This window comes from Aricia agestis, chromosome Z (genome assembly GCF_905147365.1).
Source record: "Aricia agestis chromosome Z, ilAriAges1.1, whole genome shotgun sequence".
Taxonomy (NCBI): Eukaryota; Metazoa; Arthropoda; class Insecta; order Lepidoptera; family Lycaenidae; genus Aricia; species Aricia agestis.
Genome location: NC_056428.1, coordinates 29182894 through 29200170, shown reverse-complemented (window position 1 = coordinate 29200170; position 17277 = coordinate 29182894). Strand labels below are relative to the sequence as shown.

The 17277-nt window shown below is 37.2% G+C and overlaps 1 protein-coding gene across 2 annotated transcripts in view; it reads left to right on the top strand.

Moving 5' to 3' along the window:
* LOC121738293 (roquin-1) overlaps positions 1-17277 on the top strand; it is a 24265-nt gene extending 6988 nt beyond the window's left edge. Inside the window, exons 5-16 of one of the 2 annotated variants that reach the window (XM_042130257.1) lie at positions 3044-3181; positions 3530-3637; positions 3883-4216; positions 4626-4781; positions 6895-6958; positions 9702-9880; positions 11668-11755; positions 12857-13128; positions 14401-14471; positions 15174-15230; positions 16559-16630; positions 17156-17277. In XM_042130257.1, the coding sequence (XP_041986191.1) occupies positions 3044-3181; positions 3530-3637; positions 3883-4216; positions 4626-4781; positions 6895-6958; positions 9702-9880; positions 11668-11755; positions 12857-13128; positions 14401-14471; positions 15174-15230; positions 16559-16630; positions 17156-17221 (1605 nt within the window). In that variant the 3' untranslated portion in view covers positions 17222-17277. Of the gene's footprint in view, positions 1-3043; positions 3182-3529; positions 3638-3882; positions 4217-4625; positions 4782-6891; positions 6959-9701; positions 9881-11667; positions 11756-12856; positions 13129-14400; positions 14472-15173; positions 15231-16558; positions 16631-17155 lie in introns of both variants that reach the window. The other variant, XM_042130256.1, reaches the window with a different exon arrangement.

Here is a 17277-nt window from a genome sequence, read left to right as displayed (position 1 = left end):
AGATATGACATTTGGTAAATTTTTCAAATTAATTAAAAACAATTTTGATACCACCTTCACCTTTTGTTAATTTAGTTTATGGGCTACACCAGGTATTATGAAAAGCAGTTTAAAATTGTATGATCTTTATAATGAGAGAACTGTAAATCAAATTGAACACTTTAAAAACTATGTAAGATTATATTCTAAAATATTTAAGCAAGTTTGTAGGGCTGCAAAATCTATTCAAATTAGAAATAAAATTAAGAATTCAAAAATATTTTCAATACTTTATGTAAAGACAACATGGCAAATAATAGCAAGTGAAACTGGAAGAGTCGCCAGGCACAACTCAGATTTTAAATTAAATATAGATAACAAAAATATAACTTCCGACAATGATGTTGCGACTGCTTTTGAGAAATTTTTTGCTGACATTCCAGTTTCGATTACAAGAAACTTAAAGGACTCACCTGATGATGCTCTATTGTTACTTAAAGAAAATGTAAATGAATGTGATATCGATTTTAGATTTAAAGAAGTAGGTCCTCAAGACATTATAAAAACTTTTAATTTATTAAATATTAAGAACACTACCAACTTGTGGGGCCTATCAATAAAAGTTATTAAATCTATAATCGATGTTATCGCGCCCTACTTAGCGACTATTTTTAATGATTGTATAAAAAGTGGCATATTTCCTGATCTAATGAAACACAGTAAAGTTTTACCTCTTTTTAAATCTGGTAGTAAGTCGGACCCATCTAATTTCCGACCTATATCTATCTCACCCACATTGAGTAAAATTTGTGAAAAGATAATACTGAATCAATTAATAACGCACTTTAATATTAATAATATTTTACATAATAAACAATTTGGATTTACAAAGGGACGGTCTACTACAGACGCAGGCGTTGAATTGATCAGTAGTATTTTTAATGCCTGGGAGACGTCGCAGGATGCTCTAAGAGTTTTTTGCGATCTCTCAAAGGCTTTTGACTGCGTGCAACACAAAACATTGGTCAGGAAACTCTGTCACTGAAGTCACGGAAGACATGTAATAGGCCCTCGCGTCTCCGTTCTGCGCGAAAGTAGGAACACGGTCGGGTTTTAGTGGGTACAGCTGCGGCCACTTACAAAAAAAAAAAAAAAAAAAAAGGAAACTCTGTCACTACGGCATAAAAGCCACAGCACTCGCCCTCCTAAAATCGTACTTGTTTTTTAAAATTGAAATGGGGGTCCCACAGGGGTCTATTTTAGGACCCTTCCTATTTCTTATTTATATAAATGACCTGCCATTCTTAATCAAAGATAAACATGGGATAGTATTATTTGCTGATGATACATCGCTTACATTCATGTTATGCATGCGTGTTATGACGAAGTAAATAATGCTCTCTCAAAGATTGTACATTGGTTCAGCGTTAATAATATTTTACTCAATAGTAAAAAAACCAAATGTATTAAATAGTACATGATAGTACACCGTGGGAACAAGGTCGCCCCCTGCAGAGCTGTTTCTGTATATTATTTTATTGTAATATTGTACACTGGTTGTATTTAGTTTTTTTATTTCTTATTTAGTCATAATGACATTGTAATTTTCCATATTTTTGGTAAAAGATGGCCCCGTGCGAGTTTCTTACGCCGGTTCTTCTCGCCGGGTTAGTTCCCGAACCGGTGGTAGGCCCCAGTAGCAACAACGTTCGGAAAACGTTTGAAAAAACTTATTCTGAATAAAAAATTTTGACTTTGACATCTTCGTATCTTAAGATACAGAGCTATATGAAGATATACATTTACATTTTGATACATCTCAATACATTTCCGTGTAAAATATACATCTTTTCTCTTCATAGGATGTTCAAAAATTTCTGTGATTATATTATTATGTACTATAGCGACCCGCCCCGGCGTCGCACGTTTATAAAATATATATAGCCACTGAAAAAATGATTAAAATCGATAACCTATGATCCTTCACGTGGTCTACTTCTTATCTGTGCCAAACAACATAAAAATTGCTCCAGTGCTCAATTGTCGGGCTAAAAAGTATTTAAAAATAGTTTTACTTTTAATAATAGTGGTAATAGATCATAAACACTTTCGATTCAAATGTATGCAGAGTTTGTTATATTTAATTGTGCATTCCATAAAAGGAAAAACAATCATCACAACATAAACATAAATATAATAGCAAGTAACTCGAAGGGTCTATAGTATTACGATTAATGACATTAAAAATAAGGACTCCTGTATAACACCTCAGCAGCTGAAATGTGCGTCAAGCGGGGCGGCTACCATTGAAATGTAGGGAAAGATACATTACATTACCTGTTGTGTGTGTGATAAATTAATATAATGTAAAGATATACATCCCGGGATGTAATGTACATTAATATACATTACCTGCTCTGTCTGTGACAGCCTTAAATTGTGAGTTTGACGTAACGCGACCAAACAACGTAGGCCTTCCATCTGCCTAGGAATCAACTTCTCTGATAGTACTAATGTACTATTACCTAATAGTAAAGCCGATAAAAAAATAATAAGAGCGTTTTTTTATTTTAGCGGTGGGTGCAGAAATTGCAGCCATTTTAAAGTTTTCAAAAAGAAAATATTTTCAGAAAATTGCTTATTTAGGTAAATTATAAATATATTTTAGATAATAAGGACTCAATCATTTAGTTCAGAGCAAAATATCTGCGAAGCTTAGTTAAGAAAATATGAAGCTTAATTTTTTTATATTTTAAAATGTCCCTACAGGCTTACCTAACCTTTGAATCGTCAGTGCTTTATATGGAAGCTTCTTTGGGGTATACTACACTATAAGATAGGGGCTTAATCTGACAGATCCGATGACCTTTAAATATTAAAAAAAAAAAATTACCCACCACGCGAGAAATCTGATTCCTATACCATAATAACTAGACACATGTCGGAAGCCTATGCAAGCTTAATATGACACGTTCGAGCTACTCCCGAAATCCCCTCTTCCCCTCCCCAACTATTATATAAATTAGGTACGGAACACTAAAACATCATTATTATTCCTGTCCAGAACCCTCAACAACTGAGCGCGAACCTTTGGGCGGCAGTGCGCGCGCGCGGCTGTCAGTTCCTCGGCCCAGCTATGCAGGAGGAGGTCTTGAAGTTGGTCCTTCTGGCGTTAGAAGACGGCTCCGCTCTGTCGAGAAAGGTATTATAAATTAATAGCATTACGACTTGCAGATTCTGCGAGGATAAGGACGAGACACCCATGCACCTCCTTGATTGTCTAACTCTACTACAGAGCAGAAACTCTTCTACTCTACTAAAAGAGGAAATTCGTGGCACCAATCCCAACCACATCTCTAGTCAATTCACTTGGGATGGTGTCTCTAATAGGAAGGAGTCACAATATAAATTAAGAAATTATAAAACCTTCTATTTACCAGCAGTGAGCCAATGATCACGAATTATAGCTAAGAACATACATAATATTTCCAAGCAGTTTAAAAATAATAATTATGTTGATGTGGATCATTGTAATTTTTTTCTTCAACAGGTGTTAGTGATGTTTGTCGTCCAAAGATTAGAGCCTCATTTTCCACAGGCTTCTAAGACTAGTATAGGCCATGTGGTCCAGCTTTTGTACAGAGCTTCTTGTTTTAAGGTAATTATAATACTAACGGAAATTGTGTAATATATAGTTGAAGAATTGGTTTTTAAACCATGCAAAGCCTCCTTCACCATGGCCATGATAGAAATAAAAGTGCATTTGATGAACCCAGAATAATATTTTATCTATAATAATACTTGCATAATTCATACGTCTACTCAAATAATGATGTGACTACTTGTTTATTTAATCAGAATGTATAATTGTACAACAATAACAACAGAATGTATTATTTGTAGGTATCAAAGCGGGAATGCGACTCGTCGTTGATGCAACTGAAGGAGGAGTTTCGTACGTACGAGTCTTTGAGGCGAGAACACGACGCTCAGATAGTCCAAATCGCCACAGAAGCGGGACTCAGAATAGCCCCCGATCAATGGAGCGCCCTACTCTACGGGGACACTGCACACAAAAGCCACATGCAGAGCATAATAGATAAACTCCAAACCCCTCAATCTTTTGCGCAGTCGGTTCAGGAGCTATTCATAGCGCTGCAGAGAACGGGTGACCCGGCTCAGCTGATCGCAATGAGTATGCACCTAGACAGACTCGCCAATATCGATGCTAGTCCCGGTTGGTGTTTTTTTTTAAATTATAAATGTGAAAGTGTGTATGTCTGTCTGTCTCTCGTCATGTCCCTCTTCACGCCCTAATCGCTGAACCGATATCTGCTGAAATTTGGTATGCAGATAATTTGAGTCCCGGGAAAGGACATAGGATACTTTTTATGCCGGACAGATGTACGGTTCCCGCGCGAAAATTGGAGTTGCGCACCCTTAAAATCACTTGCCTTTTGATTTGATGTAGTTAGCATATTGTGAAAACTGTTTTATTTCGCAATATTTGTAAGTTCAAAATCAATTCAGTCGTATTTAAAGTATAAAGTAACAAACAGACAACTTTCACATTTTATAATATATTTTACCTTCATTTTTCTTTGCCTTTTGGTGAATTTGACTAAGTATTTTTTTTCACATTATAGACGCAGAGAGTCCAACGTGGCAACAACTGGCGGAAATCATAAACTCGATCAAGGAAGTGGTGTCAGGTCTAGTGCATTATCTACAGCAGGCGAACTGTCGTGACACCAATCACAATCAGAAACACGTACAAGACAGAACTTTGGAGCCGTCGACAAGTAAGACAATATAGTAAATTTTAGGACCGCGGTCCGCACTGCGAATTTTAACTGCGCGGATTTTTTTCAAGTCAAGTCTGTAACACATTGAATCTTTTAGGAGTATCCGCTATGCTCATGCAAAAAATATATGAATAAATTCGTGAGAATAAATATCGCGCGGCCAAATTCGCAGTGTGGATGGGTCCTTAAAGTGAAGCCACGCATTATTTAAAGATCGCTAGACGAAGCTGGAGGGGACGATCTACCGACTCACGCACTAAGAAATTGAATCGTAGGCAGATAGAGGACCTACTTAATTCGTTCGGGCTATTTCAAGGCAGCAGTTACTAGATTAGTTAGTATAGTTCCCACATAATGTATATTATCAGTGTTTTTTTAACCTGTTGTCACCTGGTCCGGACCAGGGACAATATAAAGGAAAGAGAAGAGATAAAAAAAGAGAATTTAACGCGGGTAGGAAGCCTAGTCTCAGTCTATTTCGTAGTCTTTGGAAGTCACGGGTCACACTACACTTATCTGGGTCAGACAGCGACTTGCGGGACTCCAGCTCCTCAGGTCTCCGTTGACCTTGAGACAGGCGCAGTGTCGATCGCCAGATGTTCGGGACCCCGTCGGTGGCAGCTAGTTCAGTGTGTGGTAGGTGCGTCAATCAGACGGCATGAGCAGCGCGTGGTCGACTCCAGGCGGAGCAAGGTGGTTTCTCCAAACGGAGCAGTCGTCCAACCGGGACGGCAAAGTAGTGCGGTCCAGAGGGAGCACAGCAAAGTAATGTGGTCCGGACGGAGCACAGCGGTCCAGACGGAGCAGCAGTAGCAGCCGGGATAGAGCTGAGCAGAGTTGTGCGGGACAGAGCAGGGCAAAGTAGTCCGGGACAGAGCACCCCTGGAATGTTCCGATCAAGAGTCTTTGGAGAAGTGTTCACGCTGTTGATGACCCCCGCAAGCACGTGTTCTCCACCCGAAGACTTCAAGCACGTGGTTGCGGAGTCCATCACAAACATTAATTTCACAAAATACTAGCAAATTTTAGAAAAAACTTTAAAGTACGTACGACAACAAAAGGTTAAAGAACTTTTGACAGTGACAGCCATAACTAGGTCATGGTCAATTTTCTTATGACAAATAAAAAGATAAAAATATTATGACCACGGTAAAAGAGCTTAATTTGTTAATATTTCAAATAAAATGTACTTTTACAAGGTTTAAGAGTTGAACTGATTACAAAAAAAGTTGAAACAAAGAAAGTTGACGAACACGTGGTCTGTCACCAAAAGAGATTTTACAATTTTGACAAAATACATAATGTTTTTTCGCCACACAATTAAATCGAAATACAGGAAAAAGCAGGATTACAAAAATAAAGAAATTAAAAGACAAATACCTTGGACAATTCCACAAACACACATAACACTCACTCACCGATAACGGGGACCTTTTAAAAGGGAATAAAAAGGATTATGTACCGGGCTGGAGGGTTTTTATACCCTCGAGCCGGTTTACTTTTTAAAGTTGACAGTGTTACTGTCAAAGAGCAAAGGTGGAAGGACATTTTTTTATTAAAGTTATAAAAAAATATATCTTTAGATATTTAAAAAAACAATACCTTTGAATTTATCAAGAAATAGTTTAATAAAAAGGAAAATATCTGATAAAAATATCAGATATCTAAGCAGAGAATTAATCAGTCTACAACATTTGCTAATAAACGATCGCAATCGATTAGACGTAAAGGTAACAAAGACGCCTAATAGATGTCGCTATGTGACATATCCATGTCGCTATGCGACACTGTGGGTCGCATAAAAAGAATATAATTAAGGGTATAGGGTATATTAAACTTACAAAGGGTCGTGAATTAATATTTTTAATATTTTAATAACGGGGGGTCGCATCATGAAAAGGTTGAAAAACATTGATATATATAAATCAATGTGCTTAAAATAATGTTAAAGAGACCTAAAATCAAACACTGCGCCAGTCTCTAACATTTTATTTTTTGTGATCTTAAATTACCGCGCGTCTTATACAGTATACACTGCACCATTTTGGCCTTTTGACAAACTTAAACTTCTGGAAGCCTGAAACTAATTGAGTCAATTTATTTCAAGCAGGTCAGCCGTCCCCACAGAATGCAGCCATGACTCCAACGCACGCGAGATACAAGACGATGTGCAGGTAATTATAATTTTGAGATCCTTAAGGCTGCTACACACTGCGACATTTATCAGCGATGCAGTCGCGATGCAGCATCGATGCAGTCGCAAATGGTCCACCTTTACCCACTTGCACTTCTTTAAGCATCGATACAGTCGCGATGCAGAAGCAAAATCAATGCAAAAATCTGTTCATTGCTGGTGTCGCGATGGTGTCGCGCGTGTGTATCGATGCTAACGCGCAACTGTATCTTATATCTTAAACGAGCAATTCTTGTATCAACGATTGTCATGAAATTTAGTATATAGGGGGTTTGGGGGGCGATAAATCGATCTAGGTAGGAATAATTTTTAGAAAACGTCATTTTATTCGCGTTTTATCTAATAGCGAGCAAAGCTCGGTCAAACAGCTAGTGGATAATAACGCGCGACAGCATGGATGCAAAAATTGCTGGTTTTGCGATGCGGTCGCGCGTTTGAAGACGCACATCGCTGTTAAAGGTCACAGTGTGTGAGGATCCTTACTAATATTATAAAATGTGTTTTTCTTTCTGTCTACCTGTTACACGTGTTCACGTTTAAACCGCTACAACTATTTAAATTAAATTTGGAGAATGGAGATACTTGAAGACGCGAGAAATGGTCATTGGATAGTTTTGTTGCGGAAAAATGTACAGTTCACGCGCGATAAACTGATTTCAGCACAATAACTTAAAAGCTTGCCATTGGTTGCATAATTTCTTCAAAAACATAAGTTTGTTTGAAATTATTTGCTATATTTTTCATTACATTTTCGTTGTGTCGTTTAGTTTTATTTGTGTTATTCCGTATTTGCGATTTCTTTGAAATAACCTATGTAAAATGTACCTACAATTGCTTACAGATATGTAACAACAATATTGTATAACATTATTCACATTTTACTCCTAGTAGATCTTCTAGAGAGGTCTCATCTAAATTTAAAATTGCGTATTGTGTTTTTAAAGCTTTGCGATTTATTTTTATTTTTAGTTGCTAGAATATTTTGAATTCTAATAAATAATATCGATTTATACTCAATATTTTTAAAAGATGCTCGCATTTGTTTCTTCAAAAAATAACAACAAAAAAAGTATAAAAAATACAAAATTGTGCAAAAAGGCGGTCTTACTGCTTTTGACGTGGGAGAGCCATGCTTCGGCACGAATGGGCCGGCTCGACCAGATAAATACCACGTCCTCACAGAAAACCGGCGTGAAACAGCGCTTCCGCTGTGTTTCGCCGAGTAAGTGAGTTTACCGGAGGCCCAATCCCCTACCCTTTTCCTTTCCCTACCCTCCCCTATTCCCTTCCGTACCCTCCCCTATTCCCTTCCCTACCCTCCCCTATTACCCCTTAGAAGGCCAGCAACGCACCTGCAGCTCTTCTGATGCTGCGAGTGTCCATGGTCGACGGAAGTTGATTTCCATCAGGTGACCCGTTTGCTCGCTTGCCCCCTTATTTCATAAAAAAAATGCAGTTTCTTCCAGACAACCGAATATAGTGGTATAGTATGTAAAGGTATGGTTACCGTGTGAAATTATATCTCAAATAATAATTTTGCATTGTTTTACGGCTGTCGGAATCTTGGATGTCTGTCTTGTCTTTTATGTTCAGCGAAAGATTTATTTTTGATTATTTTCAATAAAATCTTAGTTTTTATAATCGTACGGCTACGGCGGCAGTACGGCTGTCTGTCTATTCCCTATCTGACTTGCGAATTGCAATGTTTATTTCTTAAATCTTGAATGCTTATCTTTGCAATCGCGATGGTCCAAAATAAAAAGAAGAATCCTACTAGTATTATAAATTGCGTATGGGTGTCTGTCGGTCCGTCCGTCTGTCTGTCTGTTACCTCTTCACGCTCAAACCGCTGAGCCGATTTTGTTGAAATTTGACATGGAGATACTTTGAGTCCCGGGAAAGGACATAGGATAGTTTTTGTGTGGACACAGGATTGTGAATGCACGGTTCCCGTGATAATCATTATCCCGGATAAACGAATTTTGGCGCAACGCAGTAGTCTTCCAGTTTAATATATAAAATCTTATGTGAAGATTTGATACGTACTGAACCCAAGTGTTTTTTTTTATTATTACTTTGAAAATGCTGAAAATGCTAGCAAATGACTTATTCTGTGCATAACTGTCACTTAAGTATTACTTACATACTTTTGTTAATAACATAGTATTAAATATGTTTATCCCCTTATTTTTCTTTTGTGTAAAGATAGCAGTTATATTTTTGTTTATATTTGAGTAAGGCGTCACCACATTTAGTTTCAATGCCTATCGACTTTCTTATTTTTTTCTGCTTATTTGCGAATTCACATCTACATAATCTTATGTATGTTATGATAAGCTAAATTGTTTATATTACTATTGTTTGCTGTTAAATGTTATTTTGTTAGCGCTTACTATTTACTTTACCTTTTTAATACAATTATTTTAGTTAAAAAACTTATCCTATGTTGATGTCTTTGTATGACACTTAATGGATTGAGAAAACATTATTTGGTCTCGCTGTAAATATATTCTGTGGTACAACTAGCGCCACAGTCCTGCATCGCGCTATCGAAGTTTTCTTAATGTGTCGGTATATGTACAGCTGAAATTAATATATTATGTCTTTGGCTTCATCGACCATTACACCTCGGTCGGTCAGAAGAACTTATTTTGTAGCCTCCACCATATTCCTAGGCTACCTATATATTTATAGGTTACAATTAACGAACCATTCTGCTTTAGGTACCGGGGTACCAACAACAGTGGACAGGAGGTAACGAATGGCAACTTCCAATACATGCCAGGTATATCAATGCCGATGCCACCGGCGATGCCACAGCCGATGATGCCACAGATGTACCCCGCCATGCCATATCCGCCCGCGCCACATATCGACAACTTCAATGTGCCGAATGTGCCACGTGAGTATTTTTTATATTCGAAATTTTTAATGAAAGATAATATACAGACGAATTGCAAAATACGCTTCATTAGGTACATACTATTGACTAGGGCCCGGATTTATATGTAAATACCATCGACATAAGAAGCTATATGGACACGAAATGACCACGAATAACGCCTGCTTTCAAAATTTGTAAATAAAATATAAATCCGGGCCCTACTAATGACATACCGTGATAACAAACGGAAACTTCCAATACATCCCAGGGGCCGTATCACAACAAATTTTTTTGAGACTCAAACAATCGTACGAGAATGCCGCGTCTCCCTATAACAAACGTGAAATGACGTTGTTAAAGTAGGACGCGGCATTCTCGTTGAGTCTCAAAACAATTTCGTAGTAAGCCTACTGGTCCAATACAATATCATACAATATGTAATAGGCTTTTTCTTATTGGTAATTAAAAGAACTCTCAAAAATCGGCGAAAGAATAACTCTGATATCCTAAAAACTCTCCAAGATATAACAATTCGAAAATCACATAAAATAAACCTTCCCAAAACCTCCATACAAAATGTTAGCACGCTAATGACGTACACGTTTCTAGTTTGTAGTCATTGCGGAAAAACTTTTATAGCCATGTTAAATGATGCGTTTGTGAAAGTAATTTTATAAGATAATTTGTTATAAATTTCATAATTCATCGAATGGTATACAAATATATTTTTCAATTTTTATTTAAAAAAATCGACTTTACCATCCAACTTGGAAGACTCATAAGTCATAACAAAAAAATACAAAAGTTATGAAGCTGAAATTTTGGAAATGCTTATTTTTTACCGTTATATCTTTATTCTATTTTAAAAAATCTGCTAATCTTTGACCTTGGGAACATCCCTAATGTCGCTAATAGCACAAGAAAATTATGTTGGCGTTAATGACATACCATAGTAAAGGTACAAGTTGGAAGCAGGCTACATGAAGTTGCAGCAGACGACGTGTCGTCGCTATACTGTTTCTATGAAAGTGTCGCTAGCTTCGTGTCGCAAGCTGCGCAGGGTGTTTCATAGAAATACATAGAAACCAGTAGTGTCGCGACGACACGTCGTCTGCTGTAACTTCATGTAGTCGGCTTCCAACTTGTACCTTAAGAGGATTCCACACCGCCATTTTTTCCATACAAACGTTGTCCCCTGTTTCCTCCCTGGATAATGCTAGTAGAGTTATAATTTTTTTCCTGAATATCTACGGCCACTAATACAATGTCCCTATGTTTTCTTTTTTTTCATAATTTAATTATTAAATAAGATATGAACGTTCAAAAACCCAAAAAAATGGCCAGATTTTCCACTGTGTTCAAACGTCCAGAAAACAGATTTGGATAGATTATACAAAAAAAGCAAAACATAGGAACACAGCTTAAGCCTTTTTTTAATCTTTAATGAAAAAAGTACTTAAATCGGTTAAGTTTTGGAGAAGGAATCAGGGGACAACGAATCGTTGATTTTCTGGATTTTCTGCAGTTGTCTCTATCGCGTTCTGCGGTATAGGCTTGAGGTAAGGGAGACAGCTATAGATATTACACGTACTTTTTTTCATTTCTCTAGCCGCTGTGGTATCCTCTTAATGACATGAAATATACTTTATCGTGCACAATCACAGTTACAATAACCACACACATAATGGCAGTAATGTGTATTAATCAAAATGCATGACTGCCTCTTCATACTATACTATACTGCGATTAAACTAAAAAAAGTGTGGTTTTGGTTAAATTTATGTTCGGTTTTGTTTCATTTCCAGCGCTCCGCCAGTACCCCGCTCAAGGTTTCCCGCAGGAACCGTACAGCGAGTTCCCGCCAGACAACAGAACAGACTGTATCCAGAACGCGTGAGTGTAAAATTGTTTTACATACTAACTGTAGTTTTTTAGGGTTCCGTACCCAAATGGTAAAAACGGGACCCTATTACTAAGACTTCGATGTCTCTCCAGGCTGTAACTCAAGAACGGTAAAAGCTGGAGAGTTGAAAATTTCACAGATTATGTATTTTTGTTGCCGCTATAACAACAAATATTAAAAACAAAATAAAATTAATATTTTAGGGGAGCCCAATCCCCATACAAGAAACGTGATGTTTTGGCCTTTTTTATTCTATATCAATAATGGCAACAGAATGAACTTGAATTTTTCTCAAAATCCTTAGTTATATTTGTACTTTAATATTTAATAATAATTAAAAATTTAATATTAAAGGGCATTTTTTGCTTGGCATCAATAATGGCACTAGGTACACTTGAAATTTTCACAAAATCCTCAATTATATGTGTCCTTTAATAATAAAATTAAATTAAAATGTAAGGGGGGGCTCGCTTACAAAAACACAATTTTTGGCCTCTTTTGTCTCTATAATGGTACGGAACCCTTCGTGCGCAAGTTCGACTCGTACTTGGCCGATTATTCTTTCTAAGAAAGTACTTGTTTCAGTAGTAACAACAGTTGGTTTCAGCGAATGCATACGCTTTTGTTTTTAGTGTTTGTTATCCATCAAAGGCACACGATGATCATGGGTGCGTGTACTATTGAGACTTTATTGTGAATGTAGTTGAAACCTTGGGTCCGTGGGGCCCCAGCGCAAAGGTTATGTTTAAAGATTGTCCTGTTTAAAGACTGGTCGACAGATGAAATGACCCCAGGGCGGGCGCTTACCTCGGCCAGCGTATTAGTTTAGCCATACAACGAGGTAATGCTGCCAGTGTAATTAGCACTTTGCCCGCAACCTCCGACCTAGACTTATTTTTTTACTTATAATAATATACTGGTGTTTATTAAAAGTAATTTTGTATTTTTATTTTTTATAGTAAACATTTTAGAATGTAGTGAGTTGTAGTTGTGTAAGTAGACGACATCGGCTTTTATACAAAGAGCGATTCATAGCTTCTTTTCATTTTTACGTTTTCTTACTTTTGCTGTAATGTATGATTTTGTTCCAGAAACTTCCCATCATCGAACGTCGTCCACAATGCACCGCCGATGAATCAGAACGGCCTCATAGTGCCCATACCGGAGCGGCCTTACTACGGGCGCTTCAACGATATGTCCCTGCCCGAGGACAATATGAAGTACCCTAGGCCAGAGTTCGTGGGTCCCGTGTACCCGGTACCCAGGTACCCGGCCCAGGAGGCCATATCCCCCATGCCGAACATGTTCATGCCGGTGCAACACGAAGCGCCGAGAAACGTTAGCCCGTATAATTTTGATGATTGTAAGTATATAACTTAACCCGGCGAGGATGTGGCAGGGTATTTTACACCCTGCGCATCACTAAAACGCGTGTAGTTTTTTTTATGTCGCGCTTAGCAACAACGGGACTTTCAGTAGCTGCAGACAAGGGAGTGCGGAGGGTGTTAGTGGCGATATCCTAGTGTTGCGCGTACCTGCGCGGGAGTTATAGGCTTGCTAACCTACTTCGGGTAAATTTTACCCTGCCACATAGCTGGTGTATGTGTTTTTAATTTTTTTTATGTGTTTTATTTCGCTTTTAAATATTAATATCACTTTGTCTTTTGTAGTTTTCCTTCAAAATGAGTGACGAACGTTTTGAATTTATGATAAATGAAGTTCTAAACGATTTTTTCGAGAAGTCCAACTCTAAAGTTGGGTCTGAACCCTCAACTTCAGCATCAATAAATATTCCTGAAAGAGCTGTCAGACGTTTTGATAGTCCCTATAAGAAATATTAGAAGACTAAACATGGTTGTAAGCACTGTAAAAAGCCATGTTGTAAGGAACACGCAATATTTTTGGCTTTAATTGTGCACAATGTTCTAGAACAAAAAAACTTAAAACGTAAGTATAAGTAAAGAAGACCTCATTACTTATACTTACGTGAAACGTGATAGTATCTAAAAAATAAGAAGTTACTTTAAGTTTTCTTCTGGTTTTCGAAGTTAGTAATTTTGTTGATTGTTAAATCTATATTTTTTGTTTTCGGTAAAATTAATAAGTATACATACAAATATACAATATATTTTTTATATAAATCTATACTATAAATGCTATACTTATATAAAAGCCATACTAAAAATGAATAAAATAGTAAATAGTAAATACTAGTCCATTATTATTACAAGTCCTTTAGGTACTTAGCACGGGGCCAGACTGACGTGGTGTGAAGCGTCCATAGATATATTATATAATACAGCTATAATTTACATCACAGTATGAATTATTACATAAGGGTATAATTTACCCTGCCACATTCTTCGCGTAACTTTTTTTCACCACATTCTCGCCGGGTTAAATATTCGAATGGAAGTGTATAAAATCTTAGTTCAGAAAGTATAGTACTGACTTTTTTATTTCACAAAATATGTATTTACTTTTGCAACTGTTAAAACAAATACTAAATTATAAATTACTTATAATGAAAATACTAATTTAAAGAGACTTCGAAACGTAATAAACGGAACGATGAGTGTCAGAGTCTCACTTGGCCGTTATTTTTTTTTATAATAATGACTTATTTTGTTTGCAGTGCCATGCAGTGGTTTTCCGGCGGCACCGTGCGAGAGGCGCATGGACCCGACGTGGGCTCCTGCTAATAATGTAACTTTTCTATTGTCACTTCTATAGACAAAACTCTGAGACCAGACACGAACTATGACATTTCATGCCAGTACTCGATTTTACAATAATTTTATGCTACGTCAATGGACTTGCATTCATTGTTCGGTCCAGGCATCTTTATATGAAACTACAAAGTGCCATTCTTATCTAAAACATATAAAAATAAGTCGGGTTTTCCTTTCCGACGCTATAACTCCAGAACGCACGAACCGATTTCCACGGTTTTGCATTCGTTGGAAAGGTCTCGGGCTCCGTGAGTTCTTTAGAAAAAAATATATCAGAAAAACTTCAAGAGAAAAGCAGGAAAACAGGGAAAATAATTTTATAGCAAAATAACGTTTGCCGGGACAGCAGGTATTATATATAACTAGGTGACGCCCACAACTCTGTTGCGCAAAAATTCGTTTATCGCACGGGAACCGTACAATTTTTCCGGGATTAAAATTATCTTATGTGCTTTCCCGGGACTCATATACCAAATCTCAGCTAAATCGTTTCAGCGGTTTCGGCGTAAAGAGGTAACAGATAGACCAAGTGGGTCGCATTTATAGTATTAGTATGGATGTAAAACCACAGTATGAAAAAAATAGTTCTACATAGTCGTTGTAAATCTTCATATTCATTAAAGAAATTATTTAGCATGTATTAAAATAATACTACAATATGAAATATATATTCCAGGTATTTAATTTCGACGAAATTAGGAGCACCCTGCCGCCAGCGCCTAACTCAGATGAGGTAAGATTGTTGACAAGCTATTGAGCTTGTCCACACTATGCACTTTCATCTTCAATTTTCGTCATCTTCTTTCATTCAACTTTCATTTTGGCGCATTCAATAATTGTATGCGTCAACGAACGCAACGCCAACTTTGTCATTTTTGTTCTGTTGCAGTGTCTGTCTGATTATTGTAACATGTGCGACGAGAACATTTTACTGGGTGGAATATGTGCGACTTATTTGGTCATAAGAAATCCCACAAAAAAAAGAACGCGCATGCGTCGTGGGCATGACTCACGTGCGCTGTTGACTTCGCTATAACGCATGCCCTTCATGCACAAAAAAAGGCACAGTGTGGACAAAATGTAGGGTGTCTGTCAAAATGTTGTCAACCCTAGTGTCAAATCGATCAATTATCTATTTTCTAAGTAAGCTATAAAGGCATTTTAAATCCAGTAAGATTTTCATTTACATGTAGTCAACCGGAGTAATGAAATTGATGCCATGATCTTCTCTGGATTCATGGATTTCTGGTATAGGGGATGTAAACACATTTTTTTTTTATTTCAAATTAGTTTTTCTTCTCAATGATTTACAAATATGTGCTGCTGCTTTTTGAAGTAAATTTAATCTAAAAATCAATCTAGTTAAATAGAATACATAAATTAATTAGGGTTCTCGATATTCCATGGTTTCAAAAACCTGGTTTCAAAAACTGTTAATAAGAATTTTCCAATATTTTCCTATCTACTACTTGCCACTTGGCGGGTCTATGTGAAGATTTTTGATATTCCGTTTGCCACCAGGTGCCGCTGCTATGTTGCCTTAGGATCTATCGTGTCAACCCGCTGTCATATTATGTCACGATATAGCTGTCATAATTTCTATTTGACACGAAAGACCCCTACGGCTACATAGCTCAATCTAGTGGCAAATGAAATATTGAAAACCCTCCAAACAGCTGCCATATTATGTCACGTATAATGGTCACAACTCACAGCACACATATCAACTCGGAAAGGGATCGTTACCGTATCGGCTTCGCCTCGCCGTCAACCTAACGTGTGCACGTATTAACAAAGCGTATCAGTAGCGCCTGTACGTCAACTCGGCTACGGCTAGGCGACGCCTCGCTTACGGCTGGCCGACCGCTGTCCCCTTCCGAGGCGAGGCGATTACGTTACGATTCCACTTAGTGTGCGTTGCAGTAGGGAGTTTCATACAAACAATATTGAACGGCTCGAGGCGATACGGTGCCGGACCCCTTTCCGAGTTGATATGTGTGCTGTGACCTTATAACTGTAAGAAACGAAAAAAAAATTAAAACATAATAACACTTCGAACAGGTATATTTGGTGCCCGACCGGTGGACTGTCGGCGCAGACAGGCTCACCGCAGTCACAAATAGAGCGGATGATGTAAGGATCCTTTTTTATTTTTTTTCTTTCTCTTTCTCTCTCAATATATTATGTCTATCTCTACTTCTCTTCTCTTCAATTTATCCGTGCCGATTGTTTTTTCCACGTTTTCTACTTTATTATAAGAAATATGGCCTTATATTAATAATGTTGGAGGTGCCAAAAATAAATGGCGTGGTATGGACATTGGACATACTAAGATAAAAATACATAGTACCATACCATGAAAACTTTTATTATTCCATCACTTACCATTTGGACAATATACTGGAAAAAATATTAATAAGGAATCCCAGACTTAATAACGGGACTCTAAAAAATAATTCTTGTACTCGAAAAAAAAGGCATATTTTGTGGCCATTTCTTTTATTCTTCAATCTCCATAGCCTTAAAAAATGCGAAATAATTGTGAAAGTAACAGATTTCCTTCTGTCAATCTGTCACTTTGGTTGGAATGTTGTAACATGGTTTATTATTGCAATAAAATTACGTTTTTCATGCATATTCCAATTTGTTTCGTTATAGGAACTCGAAGAAGAATTGCAGGCGTTGGAGAGAAGAATCGACACAGAATTCAAAAGCGCTGATTAAGTAATGTATCTATTACTTAAAGTATAGAGTAATATATATTATATGTGTAAAGTACA